Source organism: Rhinolophus hipposideros, assembly GCF_964194185.1.
Source record: "Rhinolophus hipposideros genome assembly, chromosome: 15".
Taxonomy (NCBI): Eukaryota; Metazoa; Chordata; class Mammalia; order Chiroptera; family Rhinolophidae; genus Rhinolophus; species Rhinolophus hipposideros.
The window spans coordinates 31636663-31653750 of NC_138061.1; the positions used below are offsets into that span (position 1 = coordinate 31636663).

General features: G+C 35.6%; 1 protein-coding gene across 1 annotated transcript; it reads right to left on the reverse strand.

Annotated features, from left to right (window-relative positions):
• Positions 1 to 12480: 12480 nt before the first annotated feature.
• On the reverse strand, positions 12481 to 16537 carry LOC308508229 (annexin A1-like). The gene has a single exon (XM_081074582.1). It carries the CDS (start codon positions 13799 to 13801, stop codon positions 12764 to 12766), a length of 1038 nt encoding a protein of 345 aa, XP_080930708.1. The 5' UTR covers positions 13802 to 16537; the 3' UTR covers positions 12481 to 12763.
• Between the last annotated feature and the right edge of the window lie 551 nt (positions 16538 to 17088).

Below are 17088 nucleotides of genomic sequence, written 5' to 3' on the forward strand. Positions count from 1 at the left end.
GGAAGAAGGAAGCAGGAAAATGAAGAAAGAAAAGGAAAATAAATGCATTTTTTAGATACTTATTTGTTTTTATTCATCTAAACGAATATTTCTGAGTCTTTACTTATAGAGGTAATAGAATGTTAGGGACATAAAAGGGCCTGCAAATGATCTGGTTCAACCTACTCATTTTATATGGGGGAAAAAAACAGGGCCTTGAAAAATAGTAAGTGACCCGCTCAACCACTCATCATTAGTGAGTGGCAAAGCCAGAATATAAATACACAGAACATAACCAATTTCTAAAAAATAGATACACATAAAAAAATATCAAGTTATAAATAGTATAGTATGATCTCATATTAGCAATTTAGAGACTAGCACAGGTTTTAAAAATACATAAATAAACTCTTCTTTAGCAATCAGAAAATTAGCATTGCTTCTTTTTCCTTCCTGAATTCCTTTTCATCCCATTTCCCCCAAAATTTTACCCTAACATAAGTTTTTTACTCTAATGTAGAAGTGTTTGTGCTCAAAAGGCTTTTAAAAAACACTTCTGTAGTTATCATGACAATTATTACCCAAGTAGTTAAGCCAATACATTAAATATTTTTAAATTAACAAATATCTACATTTTCAGAAGTGTACCTCTTATTGTGATTAACGGGGATTTATTTTTTCATTAGTTCACGTACTTGTGGAAAAAAATTATGTCTAAAATAGCACAGAATACCACTTCCACTCTATTGGTGGTTTTGATTTTTATAGATGTAAATGTTAAGTTATGTTATACACAGAAAAATATAGGAATAGAAACAATTTAATTATAACAGTGTCACCCAATTCTTTGAACTTCTTTTGAATTAGATGCCAAAAATAAGTTATATATTATTCAAAATTATTTTTAAAGATTTACCACAATTCCATTACATTCTCTTTTTAATTTTGTTGAAAGCTATGAAGTAGAAAACATCTAACTTATAAAGGGTTTTATTACACAGACATTAGAGTCTCAATCTCTGCAACGACACCAAAAAAGTCTTTCTTAATTATTATAAAGTGACAATTATACCTTTTACTCTTTCACTCAGCAGCACTTTATTTAAACCAAAATGCTCAATAAAATTGAAAATATTAATTTCAATATCTGTGCTAATACACTATATTTTATAAAACTTTTATCACATGTTTTAAAAATATATATATATTTTTTTTTGAGAGCCCACTGGCCCATGTGGGAATCGAACCGGCAGCCTTCGGAGTTAAGAGCATGGAGCTCTAACCGCCTGAGCCACCGGGCTGGCCCTGTTTTGAAAATATTTGTCAAAATCTTAAAGTTCCTGTTTATTGAATGTATAGAAAAATGTTGCTATGTAACCTAATTGACAAAGCCAGTCTTCATTGTCAAATAATCAGTCAGATAAGACATATTCTCTGTTGGAAAAACTCTGATTTTTTTTTCAGTTCAAATAAATTTGTTAATGTTTGTTTTAAGGAATAGTATAAAAACACTGAGAAAAAAGTTAGAATCTGTGTTATACAAAATATTTCTAAAAGGAGTCAAGGTTAAAATGATATAGCTCTAATATAATTAATTTTACATTAGTTGATTAAAACAAAGCAATACATTTTTCGTTACTTAATTTGTTGTAATGCAGTATACTATCCAATTAAAAGTAGAAGTTAAATATGAAGCGAGACCTATGACAATAGGTATGATATTCTTTAGGAAATGTACATGTGTATGATTTGAACACTGACATTAAATTTTTGAATACAATTAAAAGCATACTTAAAAATCAGAGATTTTAAGTCACTAACTGCATTAGACATCATAACCAAACTTTTCTTACATGTTTAATAAAAGATAAAGGAATACTGTTTATATTAATCAGGGTAAGTAAAGCTATCTACTGTAAAAAACAACTCCACGCTGTTTTTTTTCTCATGCATTTTATAGCCACAGTACAAGTAGAGGGACTGTCCTGGCAACTGCTTTCAGAACAATGGCTTGGTTCTTTTCATCTTGTAATCTGCAGTATTGACCTCCATGGACCTAGCAGAAGGAAAGGAGAAAGCTTGAATAATGGTGCAGAGGGGTTTAATACTAGGCCTGGACGTGGTGTACATTACTTCTACTCATGTTCCTTTGGTAGGAACCGAGGCATGATGCCCTAACCTAACTGCAAGGAAGAATGGGAAATGTGGTTTTCCTGCACACTGAGGAAGAGGAAACCCTGTTGCTAAGCATATAGCCAGTCTCTCTCACATAGCTAATAACTAATTGGTCTAGCAAATTCATGTGTTATTATTGGGCGTTAGTAAAAGTTAAATAATTCAGAAGATAAAATGGGAATCGACTGTAATCAGAATAAATATTGCATGATCTGATTTGATAAAATAGATTTTAACTACTTTATTGGATAATGTACAATTAATCTGAGAGAAATTTTATAAAAATTTCATCTGCAGTTGTTAACCAAAGTTGGTATTCCTAAAAATTATTCCACTTAGCCTAAAAAATAATCAGCATTGCTACCACTGTTATTTAGGCTATTTAGAATGCTTTTCTTTCCAACTAATGACAGGTGCTACGATGCGTATTTTTTAAATAGCTGAAAAGAATTGCTTTCCATAAAAAAGTGGTTTTTTTTTTAGCTATCTCTGTTTTGCTTTCATAGAACTCTCTCAAGAGCGTTGCATTCTTTGATAGTAGTCCAAAAGGGGTAGAGGTAGAGTCACCCCGCTGCTGATTCTAATTTAATTCAGAAAATCCCAACACTGGTCAAACTATCCTGGTTCCAAATCAACACTTTGCCCTTAATAAAAATATGAATAAGAAAGACAAGCATTAGGCAGATTTTTTTTGTACTTTGATTAATTATTCAAGGAAGCTTCCCCAAAACCAATCATTTGAATTGTCCCTTTGTTGGTCAATCAGGAGATTTTCACTCCTTGGAACAACAAACCATAAGAAGATTCCAGATGAGTAAGGGATTGCCTTTCTTTTATAAAGTAGAAGAGGGAGTATTTGAGGTCTTGCTACCCAGCATGTCAGCAGTTTGGCTCAAATAAACTCTTATAAAAATTCTCCCTCCAAAAAAAAAAAAGTAGAATGGACTATGATGATATAATGAACAGAGAGGTGGGAATACAGAATGTTTGCTCAAGGCAAAGGAAAGAGTATGTTGAAGAAAGGGGGAGGCAAATAAGCAGGGCTGTATAGTCAAATAGATGTGTGAATCCCAGGCCTGTCACTTAGAAAGTTTGTGACACGGAGCAAGGTCAATGGACCTTTCTGAGTCTGATGCCTAAGTGCCAGCTTCTCTTAGGTACAGAAGACATCCAGTAAATGGTCATTACTATTACAATCTAACAGGAGAGTCCAGTGCTGATAAATAATAAGAATGATCTAGCCCCACCTAATAAATATAATCTCTTCCTCTCCTAAAGGAGAAAATCTTCATTGGATTTTATATATTTCCTGTATTTATTTGCTAGGTTTTAAACCCTTTTGGAATTACAGGAACTGTGCTTTACTCATTTTTGTAAGCCCCTCAGCCCAAAGGACTACTCTTGGACCTGACAGGAAAAAAGAGAAAAACTTGGGACTGAGTCAACAGTCTTAAGTCTTTTATAATAGTTCATATTATTAGATGTTTGATGAAGAGCTAAACAAATATGCGGATGATGAGAGTGAGAAAGAAAAGCTGGCTCTCCAAAAAGAACTCAGAATATAGCACATGATATAGGGCCCCAAACCACAGAAGCTTGAAAGTCATTCAAAATTCTAATGAATTCTTTCTAAGTGGAAATATTTTAGTAGGATGCCTAAAATATATTTTAATACTGAACTTGATCAACAATAATTGTGAGTCACAGTTGGGATGTAAAATTTGTAGAACACTTAAAAAACAAACAGAAAACCTTTCCGATAAATGGATATTTAGGGGAAATTCGTGGGAATGTTCGGGACATATTTGAAAGGAGCTGTTTTCTTTCATTTTTTTCTGATTACTCATTGTGGAGCAATATGTAACTAGGCAGATGAGTACCAAACAGATAATTTGGTACAAAAAGAAACATTTATGACAGAGAACAAACTGGTGGTTGCTGGATGGGAGAAGGGTAGGAGGGATGGGTGAAAAAGGTGAGGGGATTAAGAAATTGATAGTCATGAAATAATCAAGGGTGTGTAAAGTACAGCATAGGGAATATAGTCAATAACATTGTAATAACTACGTATAGTGCCAGGTGGGTACTAACTAATTGGGGGAATCACTTTGTAAATTATATAAATTATGTAAATTATATAACCACTATATTGCATACGTGAAATGAATGTAAAATAATTCTGAATGTTGAATGTCAACTGTAACTGAAAAAACAAAAGAAACATCCATTTTCAATGACTATAAATTTAGCGTCCCCAACCTCTTCTTGCCAGGGCATCTTCATGTTATGCAGCAGGGGGCTCAGCTACTGACTGTATCGATCTAACAGCTCAGAGTATCAGGTTCCTTTGCTAAAAATATTCCAACTCAAATTTTCTTGGCAGGCAATAACACCACCCTCCAAATTTCTTTGTCCCATAAAGTAAATTTTAGGAGACTGAATAGAGCAGAGAAGACAAGTAATAGCTGGGCAAGCTGCTAATTGAGTCTCAATATTTTCATCATTAAAGTGATATTTTTCACATAGGTCCACAATCTCTATTGCATAATTCCAAAATAAGACAAAAAAACAAAACAAAACAAAACAAAAAAACAACTCTCTGAAACCTGAAAGTGTTTTTGTAAGTTTAGCGTTAGGACTATTTGGCAGCAATATCCGCTGTGGACAAAAGTGAAACCTCGTTTATGTCTCAGCACTCATATCCCTCAGTCACACTCTTTTTGCTGTTTGCTGACATTTTGTGACTTGGGGATTAATTGCACTGTGCAAATGCCCAAAACAGTCGAAGACAAGCCTATAGGTAACAGTGAGAAGAAGAAAAGGAAGCGTCTGTCTTTATCAATAGCTCAGAAAGCAGAGTTCTGCTGAAGCTTGATGGTGGTGTGTCTTTGAGGTGTCTGACTGAAGAATTTGGTGTGGGAACCACTATCACATATGACTTGAAAAAAACAGAACGATAAGTTGTTGAAATTTTGCTGTGACAGTGACAACCAAGAACTAATGAAAAATAGCAAAACATTGCATGAGGCCAAAAATGAAGACCGTGGCCGTGTATTGATTGAATGGATTCAACAACAAAGAAGTAAAGATACCCCACTGACTGGTTTCTTGGTCATGAAACAAGCTAGAATATACCATGAAGAACGGTACATTGAAGGTGAGTATGAATATTCAGAAGCCTGGCTGCAGAAATTTAAGAAGTGTTATGGGATCAAGGATCTTAAAATCTATGGTGAAAAAGCTTCTGCTGATCATGAAACCGTTGAAAATTATATTGATGAATTTGCTAAGAATATGATAAAAACTGTAGCCCTGAACACATTTACAAGGCTGATGAAACAGTTCTGTACTGGTGCCACGTTCCTAGAGAAACCTTAACAATGGCTGATGAAAGGGCACCAACAGATTTCAAGGACACCAAGCAAAGGTTGATTGTTCCTGAGTGGGCTAGTGCCACAGGCACATGCAAGATAACATTGGTGTTCAGGACAGATCAGTATGAAGATAGTGGCAGTAAGTGGTAATGACATGAAGAGAATGCGTGAAAAAAAATCTCTACAGGCCAGATGGTGAAAATGTGTAACTGATTAATTGCTAGCCTTGAACAATATGCATTTATCAGAGAGCAAGAGATCACATCAATTCATTCAATTAAAGAGAAACTGCTTAGACAGAAACATGTGTTGAGATCAGTGACAGAGAGGAAACGCTTTAAAAAGGCCCTCTGTGATAATGCCTATTCATCACTTGAGAATCCCGTTTCTGGCTCATCATTAAATATCCAGCTCCAACGTGGTTTCAGAGACAGTGGTAATCTTCTCCAAGATTCTCAAGCAGCCAGAAAGAACAAATATTTATTGCATGTCTTACGGGTTAGTTTTCATCAGTATAAATTTGAAAGTTTACTCAAAATTTTTCTTAAAAATAAGCTTTATTAGAAGTGACAAAAGAAATTGCAAGCTTAAGTATGGTCTATATTTATCCTGCTATTTCATTTACCAATAAACTTGCTAATTTGTTTATGTATATAAGTTGTAGTATTATTTATGGTCTTTTTTCCACTTTGTGTGAGTTTTCAAATATTTCTCTGCAGAAATCTTGTGTTTCCTGCCCATTTGGAGTGTTTCAGAGTCTATAGTATATATACCATATTCCAAAGAATTCCAATTTCTTTTTAAATTCCAGAAAAAGTCTCGTTTCCAAAATACATCTGGTCCCTAGGGTTTTGGATAAGAGGTTGTGGACCTGTAATATTTACCTTACAGTTTTGTTGTGAAGCTCCAATGAGATTATGTGTAAAATGCCTGGCACAAAGGAAAAGCCCATTAAATGTAATTTTTATTATTCCATTCCCCTACTCTTAAGAGTAAAATTAAGACAAGGTCTTTTTGAAGTTAATAAGTCAACTTAGCATAGGTAGTAATAAACATTTTTTAAATTTTATCACACTAAAAGATGCTTTGGCAATGTGCTGCTTATAATATGTGCTAGAGTATCTCCTAAATCTTCATCCAAGAGATGGAAGCGTTTTTCAAATTGGAGGATAGAAAAATGTTACGCTACAACAAGCTACATTGTGTGTTTATAAAATACATACACCTTCAGTTAGCCCTTATTCATCAAATAATATAATTAATTTCTTATCTGTCTGCTGACCATTCCCTCAGCTCCCTCTAACATAAGTACCACATAAACAATAATTTAATCTTGCTTGTGAGGAAAGAATTTATTATTGAGCCTTTGTGTATAACCTCAACTGCTTATCAAAAGGCCTTGAACAGAGCTGAATAAATAAAATTGGTATTCTGCTTTATAAATAAAGCTATTGTTAGCTTTAGAAATGTGATTTGATTATCACCTGGCCTCCTGTGCTTTGGTTTCTTTGTAGCATTTATTCATTTAAAAATATAAGATTTAGAAAAAATATTTTTTAAGACAAAAAATGTAAAAATAATTAAGATTTATTGCTTTTCTCTTATAAAAGGCATATGTAGTTATTGTAGAAAACATGGAAAATATGATTTATGAAAAAGAAAAACTCACCTGTAATCTTACAATCAGTGATAATCACTCTTAATATTTGTTTACTTTCAAAGTTATCTATTGTGCTAAATTCTGAGCCCTATGAAGGTAGAAACCATGTCCATTCATTCTTTTTCTCTACCCTGCTTTCAGCATCTCACAGCAGCAGGTATATAACAGATTTAAGTACACACTCAAGGATCAAACTATATTTACAGGGTTTTGGGGGCCATCTTATTTTTAGTTGACACTATATTGTGTGCATTTTTTTCTCAACAATCTTTTTTGATCTAACAAAATCCAATTTTCTATACTGTTTTCACATTATCCTCTTTACCTTTGGGGCTTACTATTCCCAGACTCTAGGCAAATATTATCTTGCAGCCCCTCTGCCAGACCAGCCTTTCTTTATTGTCCTCACTGCTGCCCCTCTTATTTCACATTAGCTCAAGCCCCAGCTCTCTGCTAGCTACTCTTATAAGATATAGTATACCCTCATGTCATGTGAACTCATGTATAAACTGACTGGCGATTGGTTCCCATTCTCCACTGAGTACTGCTCTTGGTTTGGAGTGAGCTCAAGTTGTGTGAGAGAAGCATAATATGGAAGGGAGAGAGTCTCAGCAGGGAGAGAAATAGCAGCAACTCCATCTTGGCAGGAAAGGATGTGGAGGGTGGGTCGTGTATCTGCAGTCTTATCCACTCCAGTCTCACAGGCAGTCATTGAAACAGGTGTGAACTAACCAGCAGGTGCCTGGAGTCATTGTGCTGCCCTGGGAATCTCAGCCAGGCACATGATTAAAAGTCTGCACCACTGACATTGAAGCCAGAGTGAACAACCAGCCAGCAGCTGACACTAAACCTTGTGTCACTTGGCCTCATGTGACTGAATTTTTGGACCCTACTTCCATGTATATCAAACTTTTTCTGTAATTTTTACAAAGGTCTAATTATAATGTTCTCCCTCCTCTCCCAAATAATATGCTTTATGTTCGCTCTTAATTTCTTTATCTATGGATAATGGAAAGTGTCATATATCCTTAATTTTCTGAAATGTTATCATCCAGTGTGTAGGTATGATCTGGGGTTTTTTAAAATGCGTTTTTCTATTCATTCTATGCAGCACTCATGGGCTCTTTCATTGGAAGTTTTATGTCTTTCATTGGCAATGAGATATTTTGTTCTGCTGTTTCTTCAAATATTTCCTTTTCTCCATTCCTTCCATTCTCTCATGGGAAACTCCTGTTTGATTTTCTTCAAATGTTTGCTGATTCTTGGTTCTATCCTTATGTTTGCATTTTCAATTACTGTTAGCCTGCCTGTAGGTCTGTGAGTGCTTATCTGTTTATTGTTTTCTGTTTCCTGTGGTTGTAAGGGAGAGGTAGGACATACCACCAAACTGAGTGGATCAATAGCTCGTCTTCTGGGCATGGGAGCTCCGCTTTCTTGTGGGGTACGCCTCTCGAGTACTACCCTGTTTGTAATGGCCAAGTAGTCCCATTTACTGAAATTGCCTTTGCTGTTGGTTGCATAGCACAGGTGGAAGGAGGAAAGGAGGAGCGAAGCGGCCTGCTTCTTCCTACCACCATAGTGGTTCAAAACTCATACTGAATGTTGGAGCAACACCTAAGCATGTTTCACAATTTACAGGTGCCCTCTTCATTATGTGGGGACAGTGGTTGTTCCCTCCTTCAGTGTTTCCCCAATTCTACGTTCTGTCTTCCAGCAGTTCCCCGAGGATTTTTGGTCCACTTAGAGTAATTCATCTTGTAAATCGGCATGATCTTAAAATATCTATTTATTTACTTATGTATATCCTTTGGGTTAGTTTTAGAATTTAAATCAGGAGACGAAAGCTAGATGAACATGTGTTTGTTTATGTTGCCATCTTGATTCAATATCTCTGTAGAAGTTTTCAAACATATCTTAACAGACATACTAGGTTCCAACAAAATCTTGAGTAGAGGATCAAATGTTAAACAGGTAAAAGCAAAACTGTTCTAGATGAAGCAGAGGAGACAGTCTTGAAGGAGAACTCCTTGGTCTCCCTTTTGCTCTCCACTGCAGCTCCTGAGGCCCTCTATGGAATCTTAGAACTCCGCAGAACAGTTTAAAAACCACTGACATGGGGCAGCCGAGTGGCTCAGTTGGTTAAAAAACAAGCTCTGAACAACAGAGTTGCAGGTTGGATTCCCACACGGGCCAGTGAGCAGCACCCTCCATAACTAGATTGAAGGACAACGATTTGGAGCTGATGGGCCCTGGAAAAACACACTGTTCCCCAATACTCCCCAATAAAAATTTAAAAATAAACAAACAACTGAAGTTCAAAAAAAATAAAAACCACACCACTGACATAGTTTATTGTCCAGGAGTGTCTGGTTTATAATAGGGTCTTAATGGTAGTAGACATTATGGTTGCTATTATTGTTGCTATGAGAAACATTGCCCCTTGAACTTCCCTAGCCCAAGGCCTTCCATAGGTGTTGATACCAGCTTCTGCCATTCATTCTAGCAGTCCCATCTTGAAGAAAAAGAAATGATCAGAAAAAAAAGTAAAAGAATCAACAGCAACCGAACACCAAGTAAATATGGCTAAGCACTCCCCCAGACCTCACAGGTGAACCTTGCTTAATCCTCAGAAGGACCCTATGAGGCAGGTGTTTTGATCTTCAGGTATGAAGAAATAAAGGCTCAGGTGAACAGGCTGAAATAGAGGCTCAGGTGAACATTTCAAATGTGAAAGAAATGTTTGTTATTTGATTTTCTCGCAAGTGGACAAGGTCCAGGGACTTGAATCTTAACACAGTTTGCAATCCAAACCCATAACTGTCTTACCTACAAAGGGACATTCCATCATCTTACACTAGATAAACACATTGTGTCCAAAGGACAGAATCTAAATTATTCTAATCTCAGAATATCCACATGGTTTATGCTTGTGTAAAATTGTGTTTGCCAGAAACAGAATGATAATACTACTAAAGAGCATTTAAATGGAACAAACCCTGGCACCTTCTCAATTTGTAATACATGCATTATGTAAGGGAAGGGTAAAATGAAATGAGTTTTCACACATAGATGTGCTTTCAGGAGATTTTTGAATTATATCCCTTTGAACAGCAATTCCATATTTCCAGGTGGAAGACTTTTATTTTAATCCTATTTCAAACAACCAAGAATTTCATTGTGTTCTAAATTAGCTTACTTGCAATACTAGTAGGAATTTTTTGTTATTACTCAGAATAAAAATTTAAATAGCTAAGGAGGTAAATCACTGAGAAAACTGACCCATCTCCTAATTTGGGGTCTATCTTTGTATTTGTTTACAGGATTTTTTTATTATTCAGAAATAAACTTCTAAATAGCTAAGGAGTTAAATCACTCAGAAAACTAATCCATCTTTTAATTTTGGATCTACCTTTATTTTTGTGTTTACAGTGGTATTTTTATAGTGACCTCAACTGTCAAAAACACATTAAAAATAAAACAGCAGGGATGTTGGAGGTGGTATGAGTCCTCTGAGCAGCCTAAATAGGGGTTGTAACTTTCAGGTTTTCATAAGTGAGAACCTTGGACCCACAGTCTGTGTGTTTACCCCAGTTCACTTTTCCCTTACTAAATATTTCAGATATCATATAAATAATGAAAAAATATCCAAGAAAATTGAAAATACACAGAAAAAGTCTCCTGAAGAATACTACTGTTAACATTTTCCCAAAAGAATACTACTGTTAACATTTTCATCTATTTCTTTTGGGGTATTTCTGTGTACATGTTTCAAATTTCCATTATGGTTAGTGTTGCCAGTTTCTTTTATAGTCAGGGTCAACATTACATTCTCTTTTTATTTTTTACTTATTAAAAGTAAGCTTTTCCCGCATTTAAAAAACAGGCTCTTCCTAAGCCTTTTAATGGCTAGCTAATAGCCTGTCATGCAACAGCATTGCAATTCCCTTAACTAGTTCCCTATTATTAGACAGAGGGATTGTCTTCCAGAAAATCCATTCCTCTGGATGCCATACCTTGCCTCTCAAACTGACATTGGTGTACATGGCCAAGTGCCAGAGGTTTCTAGGTGCCACAGGATAAATATATTCTTAGAGTAATCAATTTTCCACAAAATTGAAAGAGGTGATTCACTCTAAAATAAACCCAACTCAGATATATTATGAAACAGAGCTAGAAATGTATATGAATTTTTAAGATAAAGCCAGAAAAGGATTTTACAAATTAAATAAAATGGGGTTGAAAAGAAAATGATTTTGTTGACATATTTATGAATTATAGATGCAGCCTGCATTAGTAGAATGATGTGATGGACTTTTATAATACTTACTTTTACATCTTCTGGATCTACACATAAGAAAGCAGTGTCTGTATGGATATATAAGAAAACAAATGAAACCAAACCTTTTATTGAAGAATTTCTAGGACTGTGTATCATTCCCATCCTACATTTTAAGAATGTGTGTCCTTTGCTTGTATTTTATATAATAAAACAAGAAAAGATCCCTTTATTATTCAACATGTTGGCACAGTTTATCTTATTTTTCTTTTTACATTATTTAAAGTGAGCTTTATTCCTTTTCTGAATCTATTTCTCTTTTATTGGAAACATTTTATGTTTAAAAATTGATTAAAATGTATTGTGATTTAAAAAACACTTAACATAAAATTTACCATCTTAATTATTTCTAAGGTACAATTCAGTAGTGTTAAGTATATTTACATTGTTCTGAAACAGATCTCCAGAACTCTTTGATATTACTAATCTGAAACTCCGTACCCATTAAACAACTCTTCTTTTCTCCCCTCCCAGCCTCTGGTAACCACCATTCTACTTTCTTTTTTGGTGAATTTGACTACTTTAGACACCTCATATAAATAGAAACATATAATATTTATCTCCTTGTGACTGACTTATTTCATTTAGCATAATGTCCTCAAGGTTTATCCATGTTGTAGCTTGTGACAAGATTTCCTTCCTTTTTAAGGCTAAATATATATATACATATATTCATATATATATATATTCAGTATATATATATATATATTCAGCATATATAATATGGTATATATATTATATACATATATACCATGTTTTATCCATTCATCTGTTGGTGGACATTTGGATTACTTCTACCTATCGGTTATTGTGAATAATGCTGCTATGAACATGGGTGCATATATCTCTTTGAGATCCTGTTTTCAATTCCTTTGGATATATAACCAGTAGTGGGTTGCTGGGTCATATGGTGGTTCTATTTTTATTTATTTTTTTTATTGTTTTTTTTTGTCCTGTAAAATCATTTTATTTTCTGTTACATAGACATCTTTCTCAGGTAATGTTACTAGAACCTATTTATGGGGTTTTATAGTCGGGGTAAATATATTTTTCAAAAACTTATTTCTATTATACAGAGTTGTGATACAAAAAATGATTTATAGGCTACAGTTTCAGAAGGCAGTTAGCTGGACTAATACTACTGAGGAAACTTTCCTATTTAAGTCTATAATATGGAATGAAAAGATATGATTAAAAAATCTTCTGATCAAAAAAAGCTTGAGATCATCAAAGGAATGTTTATTGTCCTCCACAGAGTGCCACCAGGATTTTCTCATAATCTCCTTTGGTTTCATCCAGGATAGCTTGGCAGAGAGAGATACCATACAACTTCTGATAGCATGCTTTGATATCATTCATGTCGACTTCAGAACGAGAAACCATAATTCTGATCAATGTCTTATGACGAGTTCCAGCACCCTTCATGGCCTGATGAAGCTTCTCAGCAAAGAACATTGGCTTGTTTGTGGCACACTTCACAATTGTGAAGCATTTCTCGATGTCACCTTTCATCTCCAGGTCCAGAACTTTGTTCATGTCATGCTTACTGTACTTGGCATATTTCTGAAACACTCTGCGAAGATGGGAATAGCTTCTGGTGGTAAGAATGGTATTGAACACATTCACATCTGTCCCTTTTCTCCTTTCCCCTGCTTCATATAATGCCCTGGCGTCTGAGTCAGCCAAATCTTCACTTTGGCTAAAATCCTCAGATCGGTCACCCTTAGTAAGAGAAAGCAAAGCCTTCTGGTAATCTCCAGATGTGTGTGAGGTGATGTCTTTAGCCAGGTCTCTCTTCAATTCTTCTCTATAGACTCTGTTAATTTCTCTGATTTCTCTGTTAGTTCTTGATGCCAAAATTTCATTCAGAGTGTCTTCATCAGTTCCAAGGACCTTCATGGCAGCACAGAGTTCATCAGCATCAAATTGGGCTGGAGTTTTTAATAGAGCCAAAGCAACTTCCTCAAGGTGACCTGTGAGGGCTTTCCTCAGAGTTTCATCCAGGGGCTTTCCTTTTTCCTGGAGATATGCTGCTTTGATCTGTTGACGCTGTGCATTGTTTCTCTTGATGAGAATGTCAATGATGGTTGCTTCATCCACACCTTTAACCATTATTGCCTTATGCAAGGCAGCAACATCCGAGAATGGATTGAAGCCAGGATAGGGGCTCACTGCTGACCCGGGACCACCTTTGGATCCTTTCACAGTGTTAATGTATTCCTGCTCTTCATTGTCAATAAACCAGGCCTGCTTGAGGAATTCTGATACCATTGCCATTTTTAAAGAAGTTTCTTTTTATCCACCTTCTTCCAAAGAACTAAAGAGAGACTGTTCTCTGATCCTTTCACACTAGAAGTCTATTTTTAATTTTTTGAGAAACCTCCATACTATTTTCCATAGCGGTATAACCCATTTTTTAAAAAAGAAGAAATGGCCAATATCCTGCTTGTAAAGGATCGCTTTATACCAGCAACTTAGATTCACAACGGGCAGGAATTCACTTCCCCAGCTTCCACTATCCCCATTCCTTTCCCTCACAAAGCCCTGATTTTGTTCAGATGTTTACTCTTCCTTCAGAAGTCTCATGACTCAAAGGATTTTAACCTCATCCCCAGCTTTGTGAGTGTATCTTGCTTACTTTAAGCCACTGAAACTGATCCCACTACCTTGCTGCTGGATGGTGTAGGATCTCAGACTTCAGTCATTAAGGGTACAGCTTTCCCTTAGGAGTATTATTGGCAGAGGAGTGGGCATATACCTAAGTTGGCCCAATCAGACTGAAGGGAAAGATTTCTGTAGTATAGTTGGGTAGAAAGTTTTCTTTTTCTCCTATAGAACATGAACAAACATGCATGTGTCTCCATTTCCTCCGGTAAGCCACTTAGTAACCATGAGTGTCCTGGTCTGGAGACAAGACAGATACACAAAGGAAGACTGAAGCAAGAGAATGCCAAAGAAATGAAGTGGAAGCCTTATGGTACTTGCCCTGGGGCACATCTGAGCTCTGGACTGCCTGTTAATAAACATATTCATTGTTTAAACTACTTTGAGCTGGGTTCTCCATTATTTGCAGCCCAAAGCATCCTATCTGATAGAATTCTCCTCTACTGTTCAGGAACCTTTGGGGGGTAATTTGAGAATCACCTATTTTTCTTACAACTCTGAGGTCTAACACCAGCTCCTGCTGCATTTCCTCTTTACACATTGGCTAGTCATTATAGTCTTCTCACAACCAACCTGGGGACATCTGCCTCAGGACATTTTAAAATCTTACAGGAAGTTTCCATTCTCTTGCTGAAGGTTGGATTAAGAAAAGGATTATCCCTCCTGCCAGGAGATGGCCTGTGACTAGATCCAGTCTACAGGAGGATATGTTGTACCTTTTTGTGGCTTTGGATGTGATGGTGCATAGGGCATTGCTAGCCGACTCTGTGCTTTTATGCAAATTAGAAGGAAAAAAATACACCCTTCCCAAGACACTTTACTTCCATATGATGGTAAACTGTCATAATACATTGATTTTTGTTAGCACAAAACATTGTTCTTTCATTTGCCAGAAAATTGTCATAATGACTATACAAGTGTACGCTATCTAGGGTATAAATAGCTCTCTCTGAGATCTGGAAACTTTGAGCGTGGCACCATCTGGACAAAGGAACGTGGCAGCCTATTAGAGACAGAACACAAAATACAGAGCGGATGAGAAAGCTGATGGACACATACTTATCGTCCATTTACTCTTTGTTCTGACATAATTTTGATAAGTAAACCATTTTAATAAGTAAAGAGGGAAGACAAGGGTATTTTTAAACTTTTCATTTTAAAATAATTTTAGACTTGCAAAAAAGATGAAAAAAAAAACTCACCATAAAACTCAAAAATTAGTTCTTATATATCGTTCATCCAGCTTCCCAAATGTTCACAATGTACGTAATGATAATTCAACTATGAAAATCAGGAAATTAACGTTAATGATATCCTATTAACTAATATACAAGTTTTACTCAAATTTCACTAATTGTCACACTATTTTTTTTTTATTGTCCTGGATCTAATCCAGGATCATACATTACATTTAGTCCTCATGTTTTTTCAGTCTGCTTTAATCAGAGATAGTTCTTCAATGTTTCTTTGTCCTTTATGACATTGACACTTTGGGAATACTGGGCAGTTATTTTGTAGAAGGTCCTTCAAGTTAGGTGTGTCTGATGTTCTTGTGATTAAATTCTGGTTATGCATTTTTAGCAAAAATACACAGAAGTGATGCGGTGCCCTTCTCCGTGTATCCTTTCAGGAGTCATGTGATGTTGATATATCTCCTTACTAATGATGTTATCTTTGATTACTTGGTTACAGTGGGGTGTGCCTGCTTTCTTCACTGTAAAGTTACTCTTATGCCTTTATAATTAATAAGTATCTTTTGTGCAGATACTTTGAAAATGTGTGTATACCCTATTTCTCATCACACTTTATCCCAATAATTTTACCGTCCTATGATAATTCGTACCTACAACAATCATCACTGTGGCATTGACCAAATGGTGAGGTCAAGATTTGATCTTTAGAATTAAGTTTGGACTGACTCTCCAGAAGTAAGTGAGAAACGTCTTGTAGTCTGATTATAATCTGGTGACTAAGAGCAGGAGTTTTGCAATCAGAGAGATCCAAATTCAACTATTGGCTCCATTATGTATTAGCTGTGTGATCTTATGTAAATTAACTACGTTGAGCATCTGTTCTCATATTAGTAAAGTAGTGATTATGGAGTGTGCCTTACAGAGATTTTATGATGAATTTAATAAACATAAAGCACTTTGCACAATAACTGCTCACTAAATTTTAGCTATTATTGGAATGAAAATAGTTCTTGTTATTGTAGCAACCTTTAGCAGAAAGAAAACCCAAAGGTACTTTCTTGACATAGTTACTTATATAAAAAATTTCTTCTTTAAAACAAATTAAGCCTTTGTGAAATCTACTTGAGAAGAATGTACTTTTTTTCATTTTGGCTTAAACAACAAAAATTTACTTCTCCTAGTTCTGGAGGCTGAAGAGTCCAAGATCAAAGTGCAGCAGATTCGGCATCTGGTAAGAACTTGTTTCCTGATTGATAGATGGCCGTCTCCTCTCTGTGTCCTTACGTGGTAAAAGGGAATGTACTTCTGATGTACCAGCTATATGGTCAAGAAACCAGAATGGACACATGGACACACACACACACACACACACACACACCCCATATGACTAGCATTTTGGGTATGATAACAAAAGAGAGAGACTAGCTGACATAAAATTAATATAAACATAATATCTAGAAGTATTGACCACTTTGGCAGATACTGCTGGGGTTTTTTGGGGGTTTTTGTTGTTGTTGTTGTTGTTTTTACCTAGTAGCAGATCTTCCATCTGCAGTAGTAGAATTCTACTGTATATGTAAACGGAAATGTGCCCAGCTAAAAAACATCTTTATTTTCCAAGTTTCCCTGCAACCAAGGGTTGCTGTAAAGCGAATAAGCAAAAGTCTGCTAAGTATGACACCTAGGAAAGCTACTGAATTTTCATAA